This window comes from Mirounga leonina, unplaced genomic scaffold (assembly GCF_011800145.1).
Source record: "Mirounga leonina isolate KUSES-001 unplaced genomic scaffold, KU_Mleo_1.0 Mir_418, whole genome shotgun sequence".
Taxonomy (NCBI): Eukaryota; Metazoa; Chordata; class Mammalia; order Carnivora; family Phocidae; genus Mirounga; species Mirounga leonina.
In genome coordinates, this window is record NW_023270739.1 from 17,083,024 (window position 1) to 17,103,123 (window position 20,100).

The following is a 20,100-nucleotide window of genomic DNA, read 5'->3' on the forward strand; positions in this document are numbered from 1 at the left end:
CCACTCTGATTTCTCTTATTCTAGGAGAAAAAAATACAACAGAATTTCAGAAGACCCAACTGAAAATATTCCATGTGCATAAATTTATTTTAAATTTTATTCCATCACATTATACAAGCATTAAACATGGCTTCATGTTGATGACTATTTAAATGTGAAAATTTATCATTCATGTCAGTACCCTTTGGCTATTTACAAGTAAGGAATTGCTATGTACTTTATATATCTCTGTATTTGTATGTACATATGTAAGAATACATGACTATACATATGTACACACAGAAATACATCTATGGCCATACACATAGCTATAGATATGTCATATATAATAATCTCCTCAGAAAGATCTGAAATTAAAAAAAAAGAAAAAGTTGTAAACAGGGTCTTGTCTGTATCGTTCAGTGACATGGAATTAGGACCATATGATGACATTCTAGGAATGTGTGTCCAGGTGTCTGAATACCTATTATTAGCCCAGTGTCTGTAAAATTCACATGGGGTAGAATGCAAAAAAGGTAGCAAACAGGCTGAAAAACAGGCCCAGTATACAAGTTCCCCTTGGTTTTAAAAACTTGAGAATGTAACTGCCCATGACGTGCATGCTTGCTTGGTCAAGAATGGTCTATGGATAGATAGCAATTATGTGCTGCAATGTGATTTCACAGCAGCATGATTTCCCAGGTAGTCCTTTAAGGGTGCTGACCCCCCCGATGCTGCCAATGTCTGCGACATGCACTGCGGTTGCGTTTTAGTCATTCACTTGAATGTGCTTTTGCACAGCTGCGAGAAGTAAACAGAATTCAGGTCCTTGGCTTGGAAATGAACTATTACCTAGAAAGAGAAAAGAAGGCATTAAAACCCTATGTATACACAGTGGCTTAAGAACGCAGTGTGCAATGGCTGGTTTGTACTCACATGAATCAAAGGCATTCAAAGAATTTGTAACCCCAAACTGTGTCAGGTATGGTATAAACATTATTGTACCTGCTTTAAGACTGAGTCAGAAAGGCAGTCTGAAGCAAGGTGACACCGTGCCAACCATTGGCAGAATAGAGACAAACACTATACTTTCAAGCAAAAATCAGAAATGGTGATGAGACCAGAAGAAACTCCCAATTGGTTACCAGCCCTACAGGCCAATGCAGCCCCTAGGTGTAGGTAATGCCCCTGCTGCACCCTGGTCTCTAGCCTCTGGAGCTCCTAGGAACAGTGCTCTTCACTAATGTCTGCCTCCTACCCCCAAACAAAGCCATTTGGATAGTTAGTCTTTCTCCTCTGACAGCTGACCAGAGCCAGAGAAGAGGTGATTTGAATGGGTGTCGGGGTCAGGGGTTTGGAACAAATTCTAGGATCCCAGAAGGTTAAAAGCTGGATAGGCTCTTAAAGATTTGTTCAGTCCAACTTCTTTACTTTTGCAAATGTGGAAATCAAATCCACATGAATATTCCATTCCAGATCCTACAGATAGAGAATGGAAAAGCGAGGTCTAGTATCTGGCAGACTGTAACAAAATGTTTAACAATACAAATCCCCTACAGTATTCTTTTTCTTTTTATTATGTTATATTAAACACCATACATTACATCATTAGTTGTTTTTTTTTACTGTAGGTTTCTTTTTTCATTTTTTTATTATGTTATGTTAATCACCATACATTACATCATTAGTTTTTGATGTAGTGTTCCATGATTCATTGTTTGCATATAAAACCCAGTGCTCCATGCAGAATGTGCCCTCTTTAATACCCATTACCAGGCTAACCCATCCTCCCACCCACCTCCCTTCTAGAACCCTCTGTTTCTCAGAGTCCATAGTCTCTCCTGGTTTGTATCCCCCTCCAATTTCCCCCACTTCATTTTTCCATTCCTGCTTTCTTTTTTCTTTTTTTTTTTTTAACATATAATGTATTATTTGTTTCAGAGGTACAGGTCTGTGATTCAACAGTCTTACACAATTCACGGTGCTGACCATAGCACATACCCTCCCCAATGTCTATCACCCAGCCACCCCATCCCTCCCACCCCCACCATTCCAGCAACACTCAGTTTGTTTCCTGAGATTAAGAATTCCTCATATCAGTGAGATCATATGATACATGTTTTTCTCTGATTGACTTATTTCACTCAGCATAATACCCTCCAGGTCCATCCACATTGTTGCAAATGGCAAGATTTCATTCCTTTTGATGGCTGCATAATATTCCATTGTATATATATGCCACATCTTATTCCATTCATCTGTCGATGGACATCTTGGCTCTTTCCATAGTTTGGCTATTATGGACATTGCTGCTATAAATATCAGGGTGCATGTACCCCTTTGGATCCCTACTTTTGTATCTTTGGTGTAAATACCCAGTAGTGCAATTGCTGGGTCGTATGGTAGCTCTATTTTCAACTTTTTGAGGAACCTCCATACTGTTTTCCAGAGTGGTTGCACCAGCTTGCATTCCCACCAACAGTGTAGGAGGGTTTCCCTTTCTCCGCATCCCCGCCAACATCTCTCATTTCCTGACTTGTTAATTTTAGCCATTCTGACTGGTGTGAGGTGGTATCTCATTGAGGTTTTGATTTGGATTTCCCTGATGCCGAGCAATGTTGAGCACTTTTTCATGTGTCTGTTGGCCATTTGGATGTCTTCTTTGGAAAAATGTTCATGTCTTCTGCCCATTTCTTGATTGGATCATTTGTTCTTTGGGTGTTGAGTTTGATAAGTTCTTTATAGATTTTGGATACTAGCCCTTTATCTGATATGTCATTTGCAAATATCTTCTCCCATTCTGTCAGTTGTCTTTTGGTTTGGTTGACTATTTGTTTTGCTGTGCAAAAGCTTTTTATCTTGATGAAGTCCCAATAGTTCATTTTTGCCCTTGCTTCCCTTGCCTTTGGCAATGTTTCTAGGAAGAATTCGCTGCGGCTGAGGATGAAGAGGATTCTGCCTGTGCTCTCCTTTAGGATTTTGATGGACTCCTGTCTCACATTGAGGTCTTTCAACCATTTGGAGTCCATTTTTGTGTGTGGTGTAAGGAAATGGTCCAGTTTCATTCTTCTGCATGTGGCTATCCAATTTTCCCAACACCATTTGTGGAAGAGACTGTCTTTTTTCCATTGGACATTCTTTCCTGCTTTGTCAAAGATGACTTGACCATAGAGTTGAGGGTCCATTTCTGGGCTCTCTCTTCTGTTCCATTGATCTATGTGTCTTTTTTTTTGCCAGGACCATACTGTCTTGATGATGACAGCTTTGTTATAGAGTTTGAAGTTTGGAATTGTGATGCCACCAGCTTTGCTTTTCTTTTTCAACATTCCTCTGGCTATTTGGGGTCTTTTCTGGTTCCATACAAATTTTAGGATTATTTGTTCCATTTCTTTGAAAAAAGTTGATAGTATTTTGATAGGGATTGCATTAAATGTGTAGATTGCTCTAGGTAGCCTTGACATCTTCACAATATTTGTTCTCCCAATCCATGAGTATGGAACGTTTTCCATTTCTTTGTGTCTTCCTCAATTTCTTTCATGAGTATTTTATAGTTTTCTGAGTACAGATTCTTTACCTCTTTGATTAGATTTATTCCTAGGTATCTTACGGTTTTGGGTGCAATTGAAAATGGGATCGACTCCTTAATTTCTCTTTCTTCTGTCTTGTTGTTGGTGTATAAGAATGCAACTGATTTCTCTGCATTGATTTTATATCCTGCCACTTTACTGAATTCCTGTATGAGTTCTAGCAGTTTTGGGGTGGAGTCTTTTGGGTTTTCCACATAAAGTATCATATCATCTGCAAACATGAGAGTTTGACTTCTTTGCAGATTTGGATGCCTTTTATTTCTTTTTATTGTCCAATTGCTGTGGCTAGGACTTCTAATACTATGTTGAATAGCAGTGGTGATAGTGGACATCCCTGCCACATTCCTGACCTTAGGGGGAAAGCTCTCAGTTTTTCCCCATTGAGAATGATATTTGCTGTCAGTTTTTCATAGATGGCTTTTATGATATTGAGGTATGTACCCTCTATGCCTATACTCTGAAGAGTTTTGATCAAGAAAGGATGCTGTACTTTGTCAAATGCTTTTTCTGCATCTATTGAGAGGATCATATGATTCTTGTTCTTTCTTTTATTAATGTATTGTGTTGCACTGATTGATTTGCAGATGTTGAACCAACCTTGCAGCCCAGGGATAAATCCCACTTGGTTGTGGTGAATAATCCTTTTAATGTACTGTTGTATCCTACTGGCTAGTATTTTGGTGAGAATTTTTGCATCCATGTTCATCAAGGATATTGGTCTGTAATTCTCCTTTCTGATGGGGTCTTTGTCTGGTTTGGGGATCAAGGTAATGGTGGCCTCATAAAACAAGTTTGGAAGTTTTCCTTCCATTTCTATTTTTTTGGAACAGTTTCAGAAGAATAGGTATTAATTCTTTAAATTTTGGTAGAATTCCCCTGGGAAGCCATCTGGCCCTGGGCTTTTGTTTTTTGGGAGATTTTTGATGACTGCTTCAATTTCCTTAGTGGTTATAGATCTGTTCAGGTTTTCTATTTCTTCCTGGTTCAGTTTTGGTAGTTGATACATCTCTAGGAATGCATCCATTTCTTCCAGATTATCTAATTTGCTGGCATATAGTTGCTCATAATATGTTCTTATAATTGTTTGTATTTCTTTGGTGTTGGTTGTGATCTCTCCTCTTTCATTCATGATTTTGTTGATTTGGGTCATTTCTCTCTCTCTTTTTTTTTTTTGATAAGTCTGGCCAGGGGTTTATCAATCTTGTTAATTCTTTCAAAGAACCAGCTCCTAGTTTCATTGATCTACTGTTCTTTGGTTTTTATTTCATTGATTTCTGGTCTGATCTTTATTATTTCTCTTCTCCTGCTGGGCTTAGGCTTTATTTGCTATTCTTTCTCCAGCTCCTTTAGGTGTAGGGTTAGGCTGTGTATTTGAGACCTTTCTTGTTTCTTGATAAAGGCTTGTATTGCTATATACTTTCCTCTTAGGACTGCCTTTGCTGCATCCCAAAGATTTTGAACTGTTGTGTTTTCATTTTCATTTGTTTCCATGAATTTTTTAAATTCTTCTTTAATTTCCTGGTTGACCCAGTCATTCTTCAGTAGGATGCTCTTTAGCCTCCATGTATATGTGTTCTTTCCGACTTTCCTCTAGTGATTGAGTTCTAGTTTCAAAGCATTGTGGTCTGAAAATAGGCAGGGAATGATCCCAATCTTTTGGTACTAGTTGAGACCTGATTTGTGACCTAGGATGTGATCTATTCTGGAGAATGTTCCATGGGCACTAGAGAAGAATGTGTATTCTGTTGCTTTGGGATGGAATGTTCTGAATATATCTGTGAAGTCCATTTGGTCCAGTGTGCCATTTAAAGTCTTTATTTCCTTGTTGATCTTTTGCTTAGATGATCTGTCCATTTCAGTGGTGAGGGGGGTGTTAAAGTCCCCCACTGTTATTGTATTGTTGTCAATGTGTGTTTTTGCTTTTGTTATTAATTGGCTTATATAATTGGCTGCTCCCATGTTAGGGGCATAGATATTTAAAATTGTTAGATCTTCTTGTTGGATAGACCATTTTGTAGTGTCCTTCCTTATCTCTTATTACAGTCTTTGGTTTAAAATCTAATTTGTCTGACATAAGGATTGCCACCTCAGCTTTCTTTTGGTGTCATTAGCATGGTAAATGGTTTTCCACCCCCTCACTTTCAATCTGGGGGTGTCTTTGGGTCTAAAAGGAGTCTCTTGCAGACAACATATCAATGGGTCTTGTTTTTTTATCCAATGTGATAGCCTGTGTCTTTTGATTGGGGCATTTAGCCCATTTACATTCAGGGTAACTATTGAAAGATAGGAATTTAGTGCCACTGTATTGCCTGTAAGGTGACTGTTACTGTATATTGTCTGTGTTCCTTTCTGGTCTGTTACTTTTAGGCTCTCTCTTTGCTCAGAGGACCCCTTTCAATATTTCCTGTAGGGCTGGTTTTGTGTTTGCAAATTCGTTTAGTTTTTGTTTGTCCTGGAAGCTTTTGATCTCTCCTTCTATTTTCAATGACAGCCTAGCTGGATATAGTATTCTTGGCTGCATATTTTTCTCATTTACTGCTCTGAATATATCATGTCAGTCCTTTCTGGCCTGCCAGGTCTCTGTGGATAGGTCTGTTGCAAATCTAATGTTTCTACCATTGTAGGTTACATATCTCTTCTCCCGAGCTGCTTTCAGGATTTTCTCTTTGTCTCTGAGTCTTGTAAGTTTTACTATTAGATGCCAGGGTGTTGATCTATTTTTATTGACTTTGAAGGGGGTTCTCTGTGCCTCCTGGATTTTGATGCCTGTCCCCCCCCCCCCCAAATTAGGGAAGTTCTCTGCTATAATTTGCTCCATTATACCTTCTGCCCTCTCTTTCTTCTTCTTCTGGGATCCCAATCATTCTAATATTGTTTCATCTTATGGTATCACTTATTTCTCGAATTCTGCCCTCGTGATCCAGTAGTTGTTTTTCTTTTTCTCAGCTTCTTTATTTTCCATCATTTGGTCTTCTATATCACTAATTCTCTCTTCTGCCTCGCTTATCCTAGCAGTTAGAGCCTCCATTTTTGATTGTACCTCATTAATAGCCTTTTTGATTTCAACTTGGTTAGATTTTAGTTCTTTTATTTCTCCAGAAAGGGTTTCTCTATATTCTTCCATGCTTTTTTCAAGCCCAGCTAGTATCTTTAAAATCGTCATTCTGAACTCTAGTTCAGAATGTACTAATGTCCGTGTTGATTAGGTCCCTGGCAGTCAGTACCGCCTCTTGTTCTTTTTTTTGAGGTGATTTTTTCCGTCTTGTCATTTTGTCCAGAGGAGAATAGATGAATGAGAGAACTAAATGCTAAAAGGGTACAATGACCCCAGAAAAATATACACTAAACAAATCAGAAGAGACCTGAAACCAGGGGAAATGAAAGGGAAAGAAAGAAAAAAGGAAAAAGAAAAAACAAACAAAAAAACAGCATATGATCAAATATGATCAGGCTGGTGCATAGATCATTGCCACAGATTTTGGGCGTATGTTGGTTTGTTAGAAGAAAGTGCCTCCCAAAATTTTAAAGAAAGAAAAACTTATATATGTACAAAAATAAAGGTAAATATGATGAAGGGATGGAATATGCCTGTAAAGATGAAAATTAGAAAAGATTTTATAAAAGGAATTGATAAGAAGTTGGTTGAAAAAAGAAGAGGATTTAAAAAAAGGGGGGGGAGAATGTGATCAGGCAGGAGACTAGAACAAAGCCATACACTATAGAGATTTAGGGTATATTTTGGTCTGTTAGAAGAAACTGTATCCCAAAATTTTAAAGAGAGAACAACTTATATATATACAAAAAATAAGGTTAACTACAACAAAGGGTTAGAATATGACCCTAAAAATGAAAAATAAAAAACGATTTTTTAAAAAAGCGATTGATAAGATGTTGGTTGAAAAGGGACAAAGAAAAATTCAAAAAGAAAGAAAATTAAAAAAATTAACTTTGAAAGACTAAAGAATCATGGGGAAAAAAGCCATGAATTCTATGTGATGTATTCCCTTAGTTCTGGAGTTCTGCCGTTCTCATTGATCAGTAAACTTGGTCTTGGCTGGCTGTTCTGGCTGATCTTCTGGGGGAGGGGCCTGTTGCCGTGGTTCCCAAATGTCTTCGCTGTAGGCGGAACTGCACCGCCCTTGCCCAGTCCAGGCTAAGTAATCTGCTTGGGTTTGCTCTCCGGAGCTGTTGTTCCCTGCAAGCTTTCCGTACAGCTTTGGAGGCCGAGAGTGAAAGTGACGGCCTCCCAATCTCCGCCCCAGAGGAGCCTAGAACTCGGGGCCCCACTCCTCAGTGTGCCCCCAGAAAAAAGCAGTCAGTCACTCCCCTCTCCCTGGTCTCTGGCCTCACTCAGTGCTCACCTGGCCTGTGACCGAGCGTTTCTATCTCTGGCACATGACCCCGTGTGGAGTCTCCAAACCCAGCAGATCCCTGCAGTGAGCTCCTGCACCACTCCTCCTGGGGGAGGAAGGGGAGTCTCCCTGGATCTGCTGCTTGTTGGGTCCCTGCTGGAGGAGCAGTGGCCCGACTGTGCCGCGGATCATGGTTTATGGCAACCCTGAGCTGAGAGCCCATTCCTCGGCTCCGTCTCTGCAGCCAGCTTCCCTGCTCTGATACCTGGGAGCTCTGCCACACTCAGGCACCCCGGTCTTTCTGTGACCCCGAGGGTCCTGTGACCACACTGTCCCAGCGAGGGTTCCACCCCCCTGCTTAGCCACTGGAGTGACATCCCTCAGCAGAGTCGACTTCTAAAAGTTCCGATTTTGTGCTCTGCTGCTCTATCACTTGCTGGTAACAGCTGACAGAGGCCCCCTCCCCCGCCGTCTGTCTTCCTGAATATCGCCTTGGATTCACTTCTCTACACGTCCTACCTTCCAGAAAGTGGTCGCTTTTCTGTTCAGAGTTGCTGCTATTCTTTTCTTCGATCTCCTGTTGAGTCTGTAGGTGTTCAGAATGGTTTGATCCCTATCTAGCTGAATTCCTGGGACCAGACAAAATTTAGGTCTCCTACTCCTCCACCATCTTGCTCCTCCCCCTCCCCTAGAGTATTCTATAGTAGTACTTTATTGTTTCATATGTGTCTTGCCTTATTTGAGCTGCATATTAGTTCTGCCAAACAAGCAGGCTCAGAAAAATTAGGCAATTTCCCCCAAATCACAGAGCCAAATGGCAGATCTGGGAAATGGCAAAATTATTATGTTGCAAAAAATGTCTTGCCTTTAGTGAAACCAAGGCCTACTTTGGAATTGAGGGTCGGGCATCATTCAATATCTATATACCACCATTATCCCTGTGGGTCTGGGGTCTGGGTGATTTCCTCCCAGTCTACCCTCATATCCAACTCATGGTAGCTTCCTGGACTCTTAACACAGATATGGGGTGACACTAATTCACTAACTTAACAAACATCTCTGCAGGTATCTGTTACATCTTAACCAGTACAAAAAATGAAAAACATAACTTTTTGCCCCTGTGTATCTCATTTTTCTTTTGGAGACCAAATTTTGAACAATGTTTTCAAAGTTAGTCTTCAATTAAGTGGAGAAAGAGAAATGAAGGGTGAGGAAGGCAAAAGAAATGCTATAATGCTAGATTCACAGAACACCAAAATGGAGAACTCATCTAATTATTTTATCACTGAAGCAACGGAGGCCTAGAGGTTAAGTGACTTGCTCAAGGACACACAGCAAATAGACCTGCCAGAGAGATTTCAGAAAAACTTTCTAAGATATGTGGGAACATTATGAAACTTTCCTACAATCTTTTTAGACTTAATCCACCTAACTTTTATTAACAATTGCATTTAATGAGTGCCATGTACTTAACACTATGCTAACTAGTTGGAAGAATAAAATTACCATCCATAAAGACTTTCCTGAAGATGCTTAAAATTGTGCTGGGGAAGCCTGATAACTATTTGAAAATCATAAATTAATGATACAGATCCATATATATGTCAATACATGTAGCACTGATGAAATAACCAGAGAAGTTTATAAGAAATTAATCTCAGTGGGCTGATGAGTCTGGGGAAAACTTCTTAGAGGGTATGATGTGACATGCACCAGCCTGGGAGGGAACAATAAATGGGTGATGAAGGGAAGGCAATCTTGGGTGAGATAAAAAGGTGACTTTAATATCCCCAAGGCAACATGATTCTTCTTTCTGTTTAAAGAGAATTGCCAGACTGGAAGGGAGAGAGGAAGGTTTATTTCAGGGAACACCAAGACCAACTCCTAAAGACCTTGACTGCCAGGCCAAGAGTGGCATGGAGGTAGAGAAGAGTTGCAGAAATTATGTGCAAAGGGAAGATAAAGTTCAATTGTGCAATTAAGAAATAAGCTGGTTTGGGAAGCTTCTAAGGAGTTTGATTTCTAACAGTAGGACAATGACAAGCTTTGATTCAGTGAACTTAAAGCTCACCCTTCAACCCAAGGAGAGGTTTTAGACCATGAGCACACCTCTCACCTACCTGGTCATGGCCACTCATTGTGGTGTGCTTTTCCATTTTTCTTCCTCTCCTTTCGTTCCTTCTGGAGACGCTCCAGTTCTGCTTCATACATCATCTCCTGAATCAAGTACTTCTCTCTTCTCATTCGATCCCTTAGATCTTTTGGGAGGTCTGGGATCAGATATGAAATGAGGTGCTTTATACAAAACACGAGATGCTAAAAACATAAAGGAGAATGAATACAACAAGTTAGGTCTATTGCCCACCCTCAGCTGGAAAGAGCTCTGGAACTTGGTGCAAGAACTCCTCTCACTCCAGGGATATGGAGCCTCTTGAGTGTCTAGAAAGTGGAAGGAGGCCAGGGAAGGTATGTGAGGATAAATCGCAGGGATAGGCGAGGACTGAACTTGGTCTGATGACACTTCACAGGGAATGAGAAAAGGAATCAGGAAAGAATGTGGAGAAGGAGTGGTCAGAGAATGCAAAGGAGAGCCAGAAGTACCTATACCATGGAGTCAGGAAACCCAGGGTTAAATCCTGGTTCTGTAGTTTTTACTACTAAAGAGCTGTCTGCTTACCTGGGAATAAGTCACTCTGAACTTCAATTTGCTTATGTATAAACTGGGCATTATTGTGAAAATTATAAGAAAATGTTTCAAAATGCTTTGCAGATTGCTAAATTTGCTTTGCAAATTTTTATTGCAAGAATGATCAGGAGGCCTAAAGGAAGTGATCATTTCAGGAAGAAATTTTTTTTTTTCTGGTAAACTGCCACAAATTCTTTACCTGACTTATTAACAGCTGAAACTCTAGAAACACTGTCATTTCTGTTTGTCTATATGATGATGACCAGGAAAGTACCAGATGATAATTTAAAGGTGCTCATTATTCTAAAGTATTAAATAAGTGAATTCCCAGGGAAGAACAGCTTGTCTTCTCTTGATTACCTGGAATGAAGGAAAAAACAATGGAGGAAGAGGTACAGGAAATGTCTAGTCCAAGCCAAGAAGCAGTCCTGGTTTGCATTAATCTGGCTTTAATATATGTGACAGGAGATGAAATTTCCATTTATAAGTACAGTCCTAGAAATGCAAATGATTTCTAGTAGCAATTTTCTTAAAGACTAAAAGAATATAGGTAATAGGTAGATTAAAAGTCAATTTTGAGTCTAAGATAACACTTATTTGTGTCTTGAGTATGAGTAATGTCATGATGACACACAACCAGAGGCTACCACTTGTACAATAGTCAGTTTAGTGTTTTCCAAACTATAGTCCTTGAACACCTATATCAGAAAGAATCATCTTGGAGGGCTTGTGAAAAGCGAATTACAGACATGATGTATCTGAGTCTCTAGGAGTAGTGATGAAAACTGCAATTTTCTTAAAGTTGAAGAACAATGGCCCTAGAACATTAGGACTGATGATTTCTGACTTATCCATTAACATTCAACAATGGAGTTTCAATTGTTTATTGGACAACTCAAGGGGAAGAAAAAGATTTTAAAAAGAGGGTGTATAATATCACTATAATACTTCTGGACATAGTCACATTGAAAGTTCTCACACTTACATTTATGTATTATTCTTAGTTACTTAATTATGGCAAAGGAATTGGTCAAGAGAACTTACCTCAAACACAATGATAAAAGCCAATCGAGCTGCTAGGACGTGCCAAAATTGCAGTGTGTAACCATAGGGCACCAGTGAATGAGGAGGGTCACGGTAGTCTCTGTATCTATAAATATACAGGAGAATGAATGTTACATTCCAAACCATGATTTTCCTGACTCCCAAATCTCATCCATTCCCACTATGTAGTCCTCATCATGATAGATAGTTTAAAAAGTTTCTCTATCCTAGACATTTGTCACTTGTCCATCATTTCTTCTTCTGGTAAAAGAATATCTCTTCTCTGGGGAATTGTCCATGTGAGTTAGGCAGGGTTCACCACCCCCTCCCCTGACCCCAGTTCAAAAGATGAGTCAGACCTGATCAGTGAGACCCCTCACCAGGACTTCTGCTAAAATGATCATTTACTGAATTATAACTAAGTCCACAGAAGGTAAAAGCCTGGAGCTCCTGCTGGCCATCACAGACGGTGTAGAGAGAGATTGCTTGAAAAGGAAGTCATCTGAACACAGAGCCAGTAGAGAGGCACTGTCTTGCTGACACTGCTGGAGGCTTGAGATCCAGCCATTAATAGTGTTAGTATCATCCTGCCAATCTCCCAGTTACCGGAACCAATTAATTTCTTTTTAAGTCCATTTATACTGGATTTCTGCCACTAAGGAGTCCTTCCTAATATATGTTCCCACTATAACTTTTGAGTCAGCATCAAATTCCATAAATATTTGTTAAATACCTATTAGGAACCAGGCACCTGTCCTAGGAACCTAAAATCATTTGGCTCCATTTTATCTTTGCCATTATCATTACTATTACTACAGGTGGGCAAATTGAAAAATGACTCTCAGTATTACAGAGTTTTCATGTGTCTTGAGCCCAGTATTCTTTTCAATAACCCCAGAAATGAGGAAAGGTCTGGAAATGCTAATTTCCAGTTCTATGTGTAAACATACCAAATTCCCTTATCTGAGGAAAAGTTATGATTATTCAGGCTCTCATGTAAGATAGTACCTAACCTCAAGGTCAGCACTAATTTGTGTATGAGGATACAAGATAACTCCTATGCCGAGTATCTTTTTTTAATTATGTGTATTTGACATACAATGTCCTATTAGTTTCATGTGTAGAACATATTGATTTGACAATTCTATACATTAGTGTTCATCACAATAAGTATAGTCACCATCTGTCATCATACAACATTATTACAATATTGACTATATTCCTTATGCTGTACTTTTCATCCTGAGACTTATTTTAAAACTGGAGATCTGCAATTCCCATTGTCTATTTAGCCTATCCCCCTACCCACCTCCCCTCTGACAATCACCACTTTGTTCTCTGTGTTTAAGAGTCTGTTTTTTTGTTCATTTGATTTGTTTTTTAGAGTCCACATATAAGTGAAATTATATAGTATTTGTTTTTCTCTAACTTATTTCACATAGCATAATACTCTCTAGGTCCATCCATATTGTCACACATGTCAAGATCTCATTCTTTTTAATGGCTGCGTAATATTTCATTGTATGAATATAAACTACCTCTTCTTTATCCATTCATCTATCAATGAACACTGAGGTTGCTTCCATACCTTAGCTATTATAAATAATGCTTCAATAAACATAAGGGTGCATGTATCTTTTTGAATTTTTGTTCTCATTTTCTTTGGGTAAATACTCAGTAGTAGAATTGTTGGATTATATGGTATTTCTAATTTTTTGAGTAACTTCCATAATGTCTTCCACAGTGGTTACACCAATTTACATTCCCACTAATAGAGCACAAGGATTCCCTTTTCTCCACATCCTCACCAACACTTATTTCTTGTCTTTTTGATACTAGCCATTCTGGCTGGTGTAAGGTGATATCTCTTTGTGGTTTTGAGTTGTATTTCCCTGATGGTTAGTGATGTTGAGCACCTTTTTATGTGTCTGTTGGCCATCTGTATGTCTTCTTTGGGAAGATGTCTATTCAGATCCTCTGCCTATTTTTTAATCTGATATTTTCTTTTTTTTTTTTTTAAAGACTTTATTTACTTATTTGACAGAGAGAGACACAGCAAGAGAAGGAACACAAGCAGGGGGAGTGGCAGGCAGAGGGAGAAGCAGGCTTCTCACCGAATGGGGAGCCCGATGAGGGGCTCGATCCCAGGACCCTGGGATCATGACCTGAGCTGAAGGCAGACACTTAACAACTGAGCCACCCAGACGCCCCTAATATTTTCTTTTTTGGTGTTGAGTTATTTAAGTTCTTTATATATTTTGGATATAAACCCCTTATCAGATGTATCAATTGCAAATATATACTCTCATTTACTAGGATGCCATTTTGTTTTGTTGATGATTTCCTTTGCTGTGCAAAAGTTTTTTCTTTTGATGTAGTCCCAATAGTTTATTTTTGCTTTTGTTTCCCTTGCTTGAGAACACCTACCCATAAATATTTTGCTGAGGCTGATGTCCAAGAGATTATATTGCCCATGTTTTCTTCTAGGAGTATTATGGTTTCAGGTCTCACATTTAGGTCTTTATTTTTGTATATGGTTATAAGAAAGTGGTCCAGTTTCATTCTTTTGCATATAGCTGTCCAGTTTTCCCAACACCATCTGTTAAAAAGACTGTCTTTTCTCAACTGTATGTGTTACCTTTTTCATAGATTAATTGACCATATAGGTGTGGGTTTATTTCTGGGCTGTCTATCCTATTCCATTGGCCTATAGGTCAATTCTTCTCCTAAGCAGAGCATCTTTGAAAAGTATCAAGTACTATAGGAATGAGTTGTCACTATTATCATCACAATTATCATCTTAATTCATTATATACTTTAAGTATTAATGATAATTATCTATTTTGTCAGTAAAATTTATGATGCATATCTGGTACTGAAATTAAGAATTAAGCTATGAAAACACTTGTTTTTAGGTGGTGATCTTACATTTTAATTAATGATTTTTATATATTTTTAGAATTAACATTCTTAAGTTGAAAATAGAGCTACCTTCAAGCTGTTGGTTCTATTTATTATGATGAGGATTAGGTAACTGTCTAGAACACTTTTATTCTAATATATGGTTACATAAATGGTTCCTGTCAAAGGTCCAATTTATTTAGGACTAAAAGTTTACATGAACTATTCTTTCTTTTACTTTTTGCAGAGCACAACTAGTCAAGAATCAGGAACTGTGTTTTCTGCAATTAAGATAATAAATGTGATTCCTGTGTTTGTCTTTAGCTATACTTCAAATATAGTCTGAGTAAACATTCTAGAAAAAAAATGGCAGTATGCTTTTTATTATACATATGATTATTAGACCAAAGTATATTTATAAAGAACAATTTATAAAAATTGTTTCAAGAGTTACCCTCATTAACTCCTTAAACTTTTTACATGACAGCATTCATTAAAACAAAATTCCTTTTGGAACCTACTGCTCCTTTCCTACTATGCCTCAGCTCTGCTCTTTTAGCCTTCATTGTGACTGCTCCATCTCTTAGCTTCTTAGACCTTGTTCAGCTTTTCATTTGAAGAATGTTAGTAAGTCTCTCCCTCCCTAGATCCCTTCTAAATTCACTGGGTAGAAAATCATGGTTTTCCCTTGACTGTTTCCAAAGACACAATATAGATGTATCATTCTTAAATTTCTGCTACAAATTTGTAGCAAATAAATGAATTCATTTATATATCAAACATAAGCATTCATTAAATAAAAGTATGAAGACTAGAAAGATGAAATACTTTTTATGATCCAATGATGAAACAGATTATCAAACATGACTCTATTTGTCAAATTGTACATATATGACTAGTAGTTTGCCCCCCACCCCTATCTCGCTGTTTGGCTTTATGTGGTTTCAGTTACCGCACCCTCCCTACCAGTCAGGAGGCAGATGATCCTCTGTCTGTTGTCACAATGTCAATAGTAGCCTAATGCAAGGTCACAATGCCTATGTCATTTGCCATGCTTCATTTCATCATGTAGGCATTTTATCATCTTACATCATCAAAAGAAGGGTGAGTACAGTACTAGAAGATATTTTGAGAGATAGCACATAACTTTTCCTACAGTATATTGTTATAATTGTTATATTGTTGCTAATCTCTTATTGTGCCTAATTTATAAATTAAACTTTATTATGTAAGTACGTATAGGAAAAACACAGTATATATGGGGTTTGGTACCACCCACAGTTTCAGGCATCCATTTGGGGTCTTGGAATGATCCCCTGCAGATAAGAGAGGACTACTGAATTATGCAAATATGAAAACACTTGTTTTTAGGTGGTGATCTTACATTTTAATTAATGATTTTTATATATTTTTAGAATTAACATTCTTAAGTTGAAAATAGAGCTACCATACGACCCAGCAATTGCACTACTGGGTATTTACACCAAAGATACAAATGTAGGGATCCGAAGGGGTACATGCACCCCAATGTTTATAGCAGCAATGTCCACAATAGCCAAACTATGGAAAGAGCCAAGATGTCCATTGACAGATGAATGGGTAAAGATGATGTAGTATATATATAATGGAATATTATGCAGCCATCAAAAGGAATGAAATCTTGCCATTTGCAATGACATGGATGGAATTGGATGGTATTATGCTGAGCGAAATAAATCAATCAGAGAAAGACATGTATCACATCTCACTGATATGAGGAATTCTTAATCTCAGGAAACAAACAGGGTTGCTGGAGTGGTGGGGCGTGGGAGGGATGGGGTGGCTGGGTGATAGACATTGGGGAGGGTGCGTGCTATGGTGAGTGCTGTGAATTGTGTAAGACTGTTAAATCACAGACCTGTACCTCTGAAACAAATAATACATGTTAAAGAAAAAAAGAAGATAGGAGGAAGGGAAAAATGAAGGGGGGGATATCGGAGAGGGAGACGAACCATGAGAAACTATGGACTCTGAGAAACAAACTGAGGGTTCTAGAGGGGAGGGGTATGGGGGAATGGGTCAGTCTGGTGATGGGTGTTAAATAGGGCACATACTGAATGGAGCCCTGGGTGTTACACACAAACAATGAATCATGGAATACTACATCAAACACTAATGATGTAATGTATGGTGATTAACATAATAAAAAATTAACATTCTTTACATTTTTAATAGTTAGAAAGCACTTCTATTCATAGCTATGGTGAGTTGACAATATATCAGATAATTAATATACAGAGATCCAGTTGCTGAGAATATGCATCTATTTGTTCAGTCTCTGTATAGTATACATCCATTTGTGGGTCTATCACAGAGTTCTGCTAATTTGTGCACAAAGGAATGCAATGTGTCTAACATTGGCACTTCTGATTCTTGTTCTCAGAATCTATGAAATTTTTAAGAAGTTTCAGTTTTCAGAAGCAGCAGGTTTCTGGCCTTCCTACTCTCTTAAGCTATTGTATCATAAAGTCAAGTTTCTCTCTAGAAAACTCCTTACTGCTACCCTAAGGCAATTAATTGGCTGTCATCTGCTTCACTGCCCTCAGCTGTCTCCAGAACTATGCACTGGAAAGCACGCTGAAACCAAATTTGGGGTCTACCTGACTTTATGATCTTAGGTAATTCATGAAGCTTCTCTGGACATCAGTTTTCCTTAGTAACACAATTAGGGTCTCTCCATGTCACCAGGCTCTATAATTTTGGACTCTCTTTTCTTCTTTGAGTTTGCAGATGTTTAGGTGGAGCTCTCAGTTGCTGTGCCAGCCTACTCCTGATCCCACTGGCCTTTTCAAATGAGGCAGAGGTTTGAGAGGTGCTCAGATGTCATTTGTGCCCTGTGTGTCTGTTTTTGATGCAGTGCTATTTATTTGCCAAATGACTGGCTACATGTTTACTTGTGCAAAGAAAACACTTCCCTGGTCCTGCTATAGAAAGAGACAGAAAGACCAGTTTCAAAGCTAACTGAATCAACATTTTACTCCTCTCATCTTATTATCTTCAAAGAAACTAAGTGGTCCAGTGGCACTAATGTTTGGAGAAATTTTTTCAAGTGAGTCAGAGTTATTTTCAGAAAGTAACACTTGTAGTTTCTTGGCTTCAATTTTACATGAAGGAAAGGCAGGACGTTCCCACTTAAGTTAGTGCATTCTCTAAAGCTGCTTTTGTTTCTCAGGAAATGGATTATTGGCTTGCAAACATTTTTTCCCAGTGCCAAGTATAGTTAATTCATTCCCATTTTTAAAGATCTAAAAGTATGTGTACTTTTAAAAGAATGATACTGAACTTCACATAACCACCATCCAAGTTAAGACCTAGAACATGGTCAGTAACTTAGAAATGCCTCACTGGCAATCCCAGATACCCAAAAGTTAATTACTATTTAATTTTCTGCTTTTCTCTATTGTTATACTACTTATACAAGTGCTCCTGAATAAAACAGTGCTTAGTTTTGTCTGCTTTGAACTCTATGTAAATTAAATCATATTATATGTTATTTTTTATTACATCTTTAATATGCAATTTTTAAATTCTCAAATCTATTCCATTTTCTATTTATTTGATCCAGTGACACCACTAGACTATTTTAATTTTATACTAATTCTAATGTAAGGTAAATCTCCACTTTATTATTCTTCAAAAGTATCTTGACTATTCTCATCCTTGGCATTTCCATATAACATTATTTTCAACCTCAGGTACACAGAATTGGCCTAATTATATTTAATTTTTTTAACTAACCTCATTGATCCATTTGTGTTCTTTTCTCTAACCTTTATATTTATTTAATACTTAATATGATGAACTCTCATATCTACCATGTAACATAAGAATTAAAACATTATTCAAGAATTTACACCTTACCCTCTGTGCTCTTCCTTCTCATCCTCTTGCTTTCCTTATGTTGAATTTCATTTTTATTATTAACAAATGTTTGTATCAATATTCATTTGTCTGAATATTATACTGTTTAGTTTTGGTTTTGAACTTTATAAAAAGGATATTATACTGTATGTACTCTTCTGAGGTGTTTTTTTTTTTTTTCTTTTGCTACCATGCTACTAAGATTCATCCATGCTGTCCTAAGTAACACCACCAAGGATGTTAGCCTGTAATTTCTTTTCTTGTGGTGTCCTTGTCTGGTTTTAGAGTTAGGGCAATGTAAAATGAGTTAGGAAGTATTCACTCCTCTTCTATTGTTTGGAAGATTCTGAGAAGAATTGGCATCAATTCTTTGGATGTGTGGTAGAACTCACCAGTGAAGCTGTCTGGTCCTGGACTTTTGTTTGTTGGGAGTTTTTGTTTGTTTGTTTGTTTGTTTAGAAAGGGAGAGAGAGTTGGGAGGCGGCGCAGAGGGAGACAGAAAATCTTAAGCAAGTTCCATGCCCAGTGTGGAGGCCCACTTGGGATCCATCTCTGAGATCATGCCCTGAGCTGAAATCCTGAGTCAGATGCTTAAACGGATGAGCCACCCAGGAGCCCCTGTTGGGAGGTTTTTGATTACGGATTCAATCTCTTTACTAGTAATTGCTGTGTTCTGATTTCCTGTTTCTTCCTGATTTGGTCTTGGTAATTTGTATGTTTCAAGGAATTTATCCATTTCTTCTAGGTTGTCAAGTTTTTTTCTTTTTCTTTTTTAAGACTTTATTTGTCAGAGACAGAGAGAGAACAGCAGGCAGAGGGAGAAGTAGGCTCCCCACTGAGCAGGCAGCCCGATGTGGGGCTCAATCCCAGGACCCTGAGATCATGACCTGAGCCGAAGGCAGATGCTTAACCAACTGAGCCACGCAGGCACCCCCTAGGTTGTCAAGTTTTTGCTATATAATTGTTCACTAGTTTTTTATCCTTTGTTCTTCTGTGGTGTCAGTTATAATGTATCCTCTTTCATTTCTCATTCATTCCAATCTTTTTTTCTTGGAGAGTCTAGCTAAGGGTTTGTAATTTATTTATCTTTTCAAAGAAGAACCACCTCCTAGTTTCGTTGATCTTTTCTATTTGTTTTTACTCTTATTTCTGCTCTGATCTTTGTTACTTTTTTCCTTCTACTAACTTCATTTGTTCTTTTTCATTTTGTTTTCTTCTTTGAGGTATAAAGTTAGGTTGAGATTTTTGTTTCTTGAGGTAGGCATTTATTACTATGAACTTCCCTCTTAGGATTGCTTTTGCTTTATCCCATACGTTTTGGTACATTGTATTTCTATTTCCGAATGTCTCAAGCTAGGTCTTATTTCTCCTTTGACCCACTGGATGTTCAGTAGCATGTTTAATCTCCACATATATGTGCATTTTTCCAGTTTTATTTTTGTAATTTCTCATACCATTGGGGTCAGAAAAGATGCTTCATGTGATTTCAATCTTTTAAGATTTATTTATTTGAGAGAGAGAGAGAGAGAGAGAGAGAATAAGCAGTGGGGAGGGGCAGAGGGAGAGAAAGAGAGAGAGAGAGAGAGAAGCAGACTCCCTGCTGAGCAGGAAGCCGGATGTGGGGCTCGATCCCAGGACCTGAAGATCATGA

General features: G+C 38.2%; 1 protein-coding gene across 1 annotated transcript in view; it reads right to left on the reverse strand.

Moving 5' to 3' along the window:
* Positions 1-259: 259 nt before the first annotated feature.
* ANO4 (anoctamin 4) overlaps positions 260-20,100 on the reverse strand; it is a 231,393-nt gene continuing 211,552 nt past the window's right edge. Inside the window, exons 25-27 of the mRNA XM_034987747.1 lie at positions 11,649-11,754; positions 10,039-10,234; positions 260-831 (exon numbers count right to left, since the gene is read on the reverse strand). Of these exons, the coding sequence (XP_034843638.1) occupies positions 10,043-10,234; positions 11,649-11,754 (298 nt within the window). The 3' untranslated portion in view covers positions 260-831; positions 10,039-10,042. The remainder of the gene's footprint in view (positions 832-10,038; positions 10,235-11,648; positions 11,755-20,100) is intronic.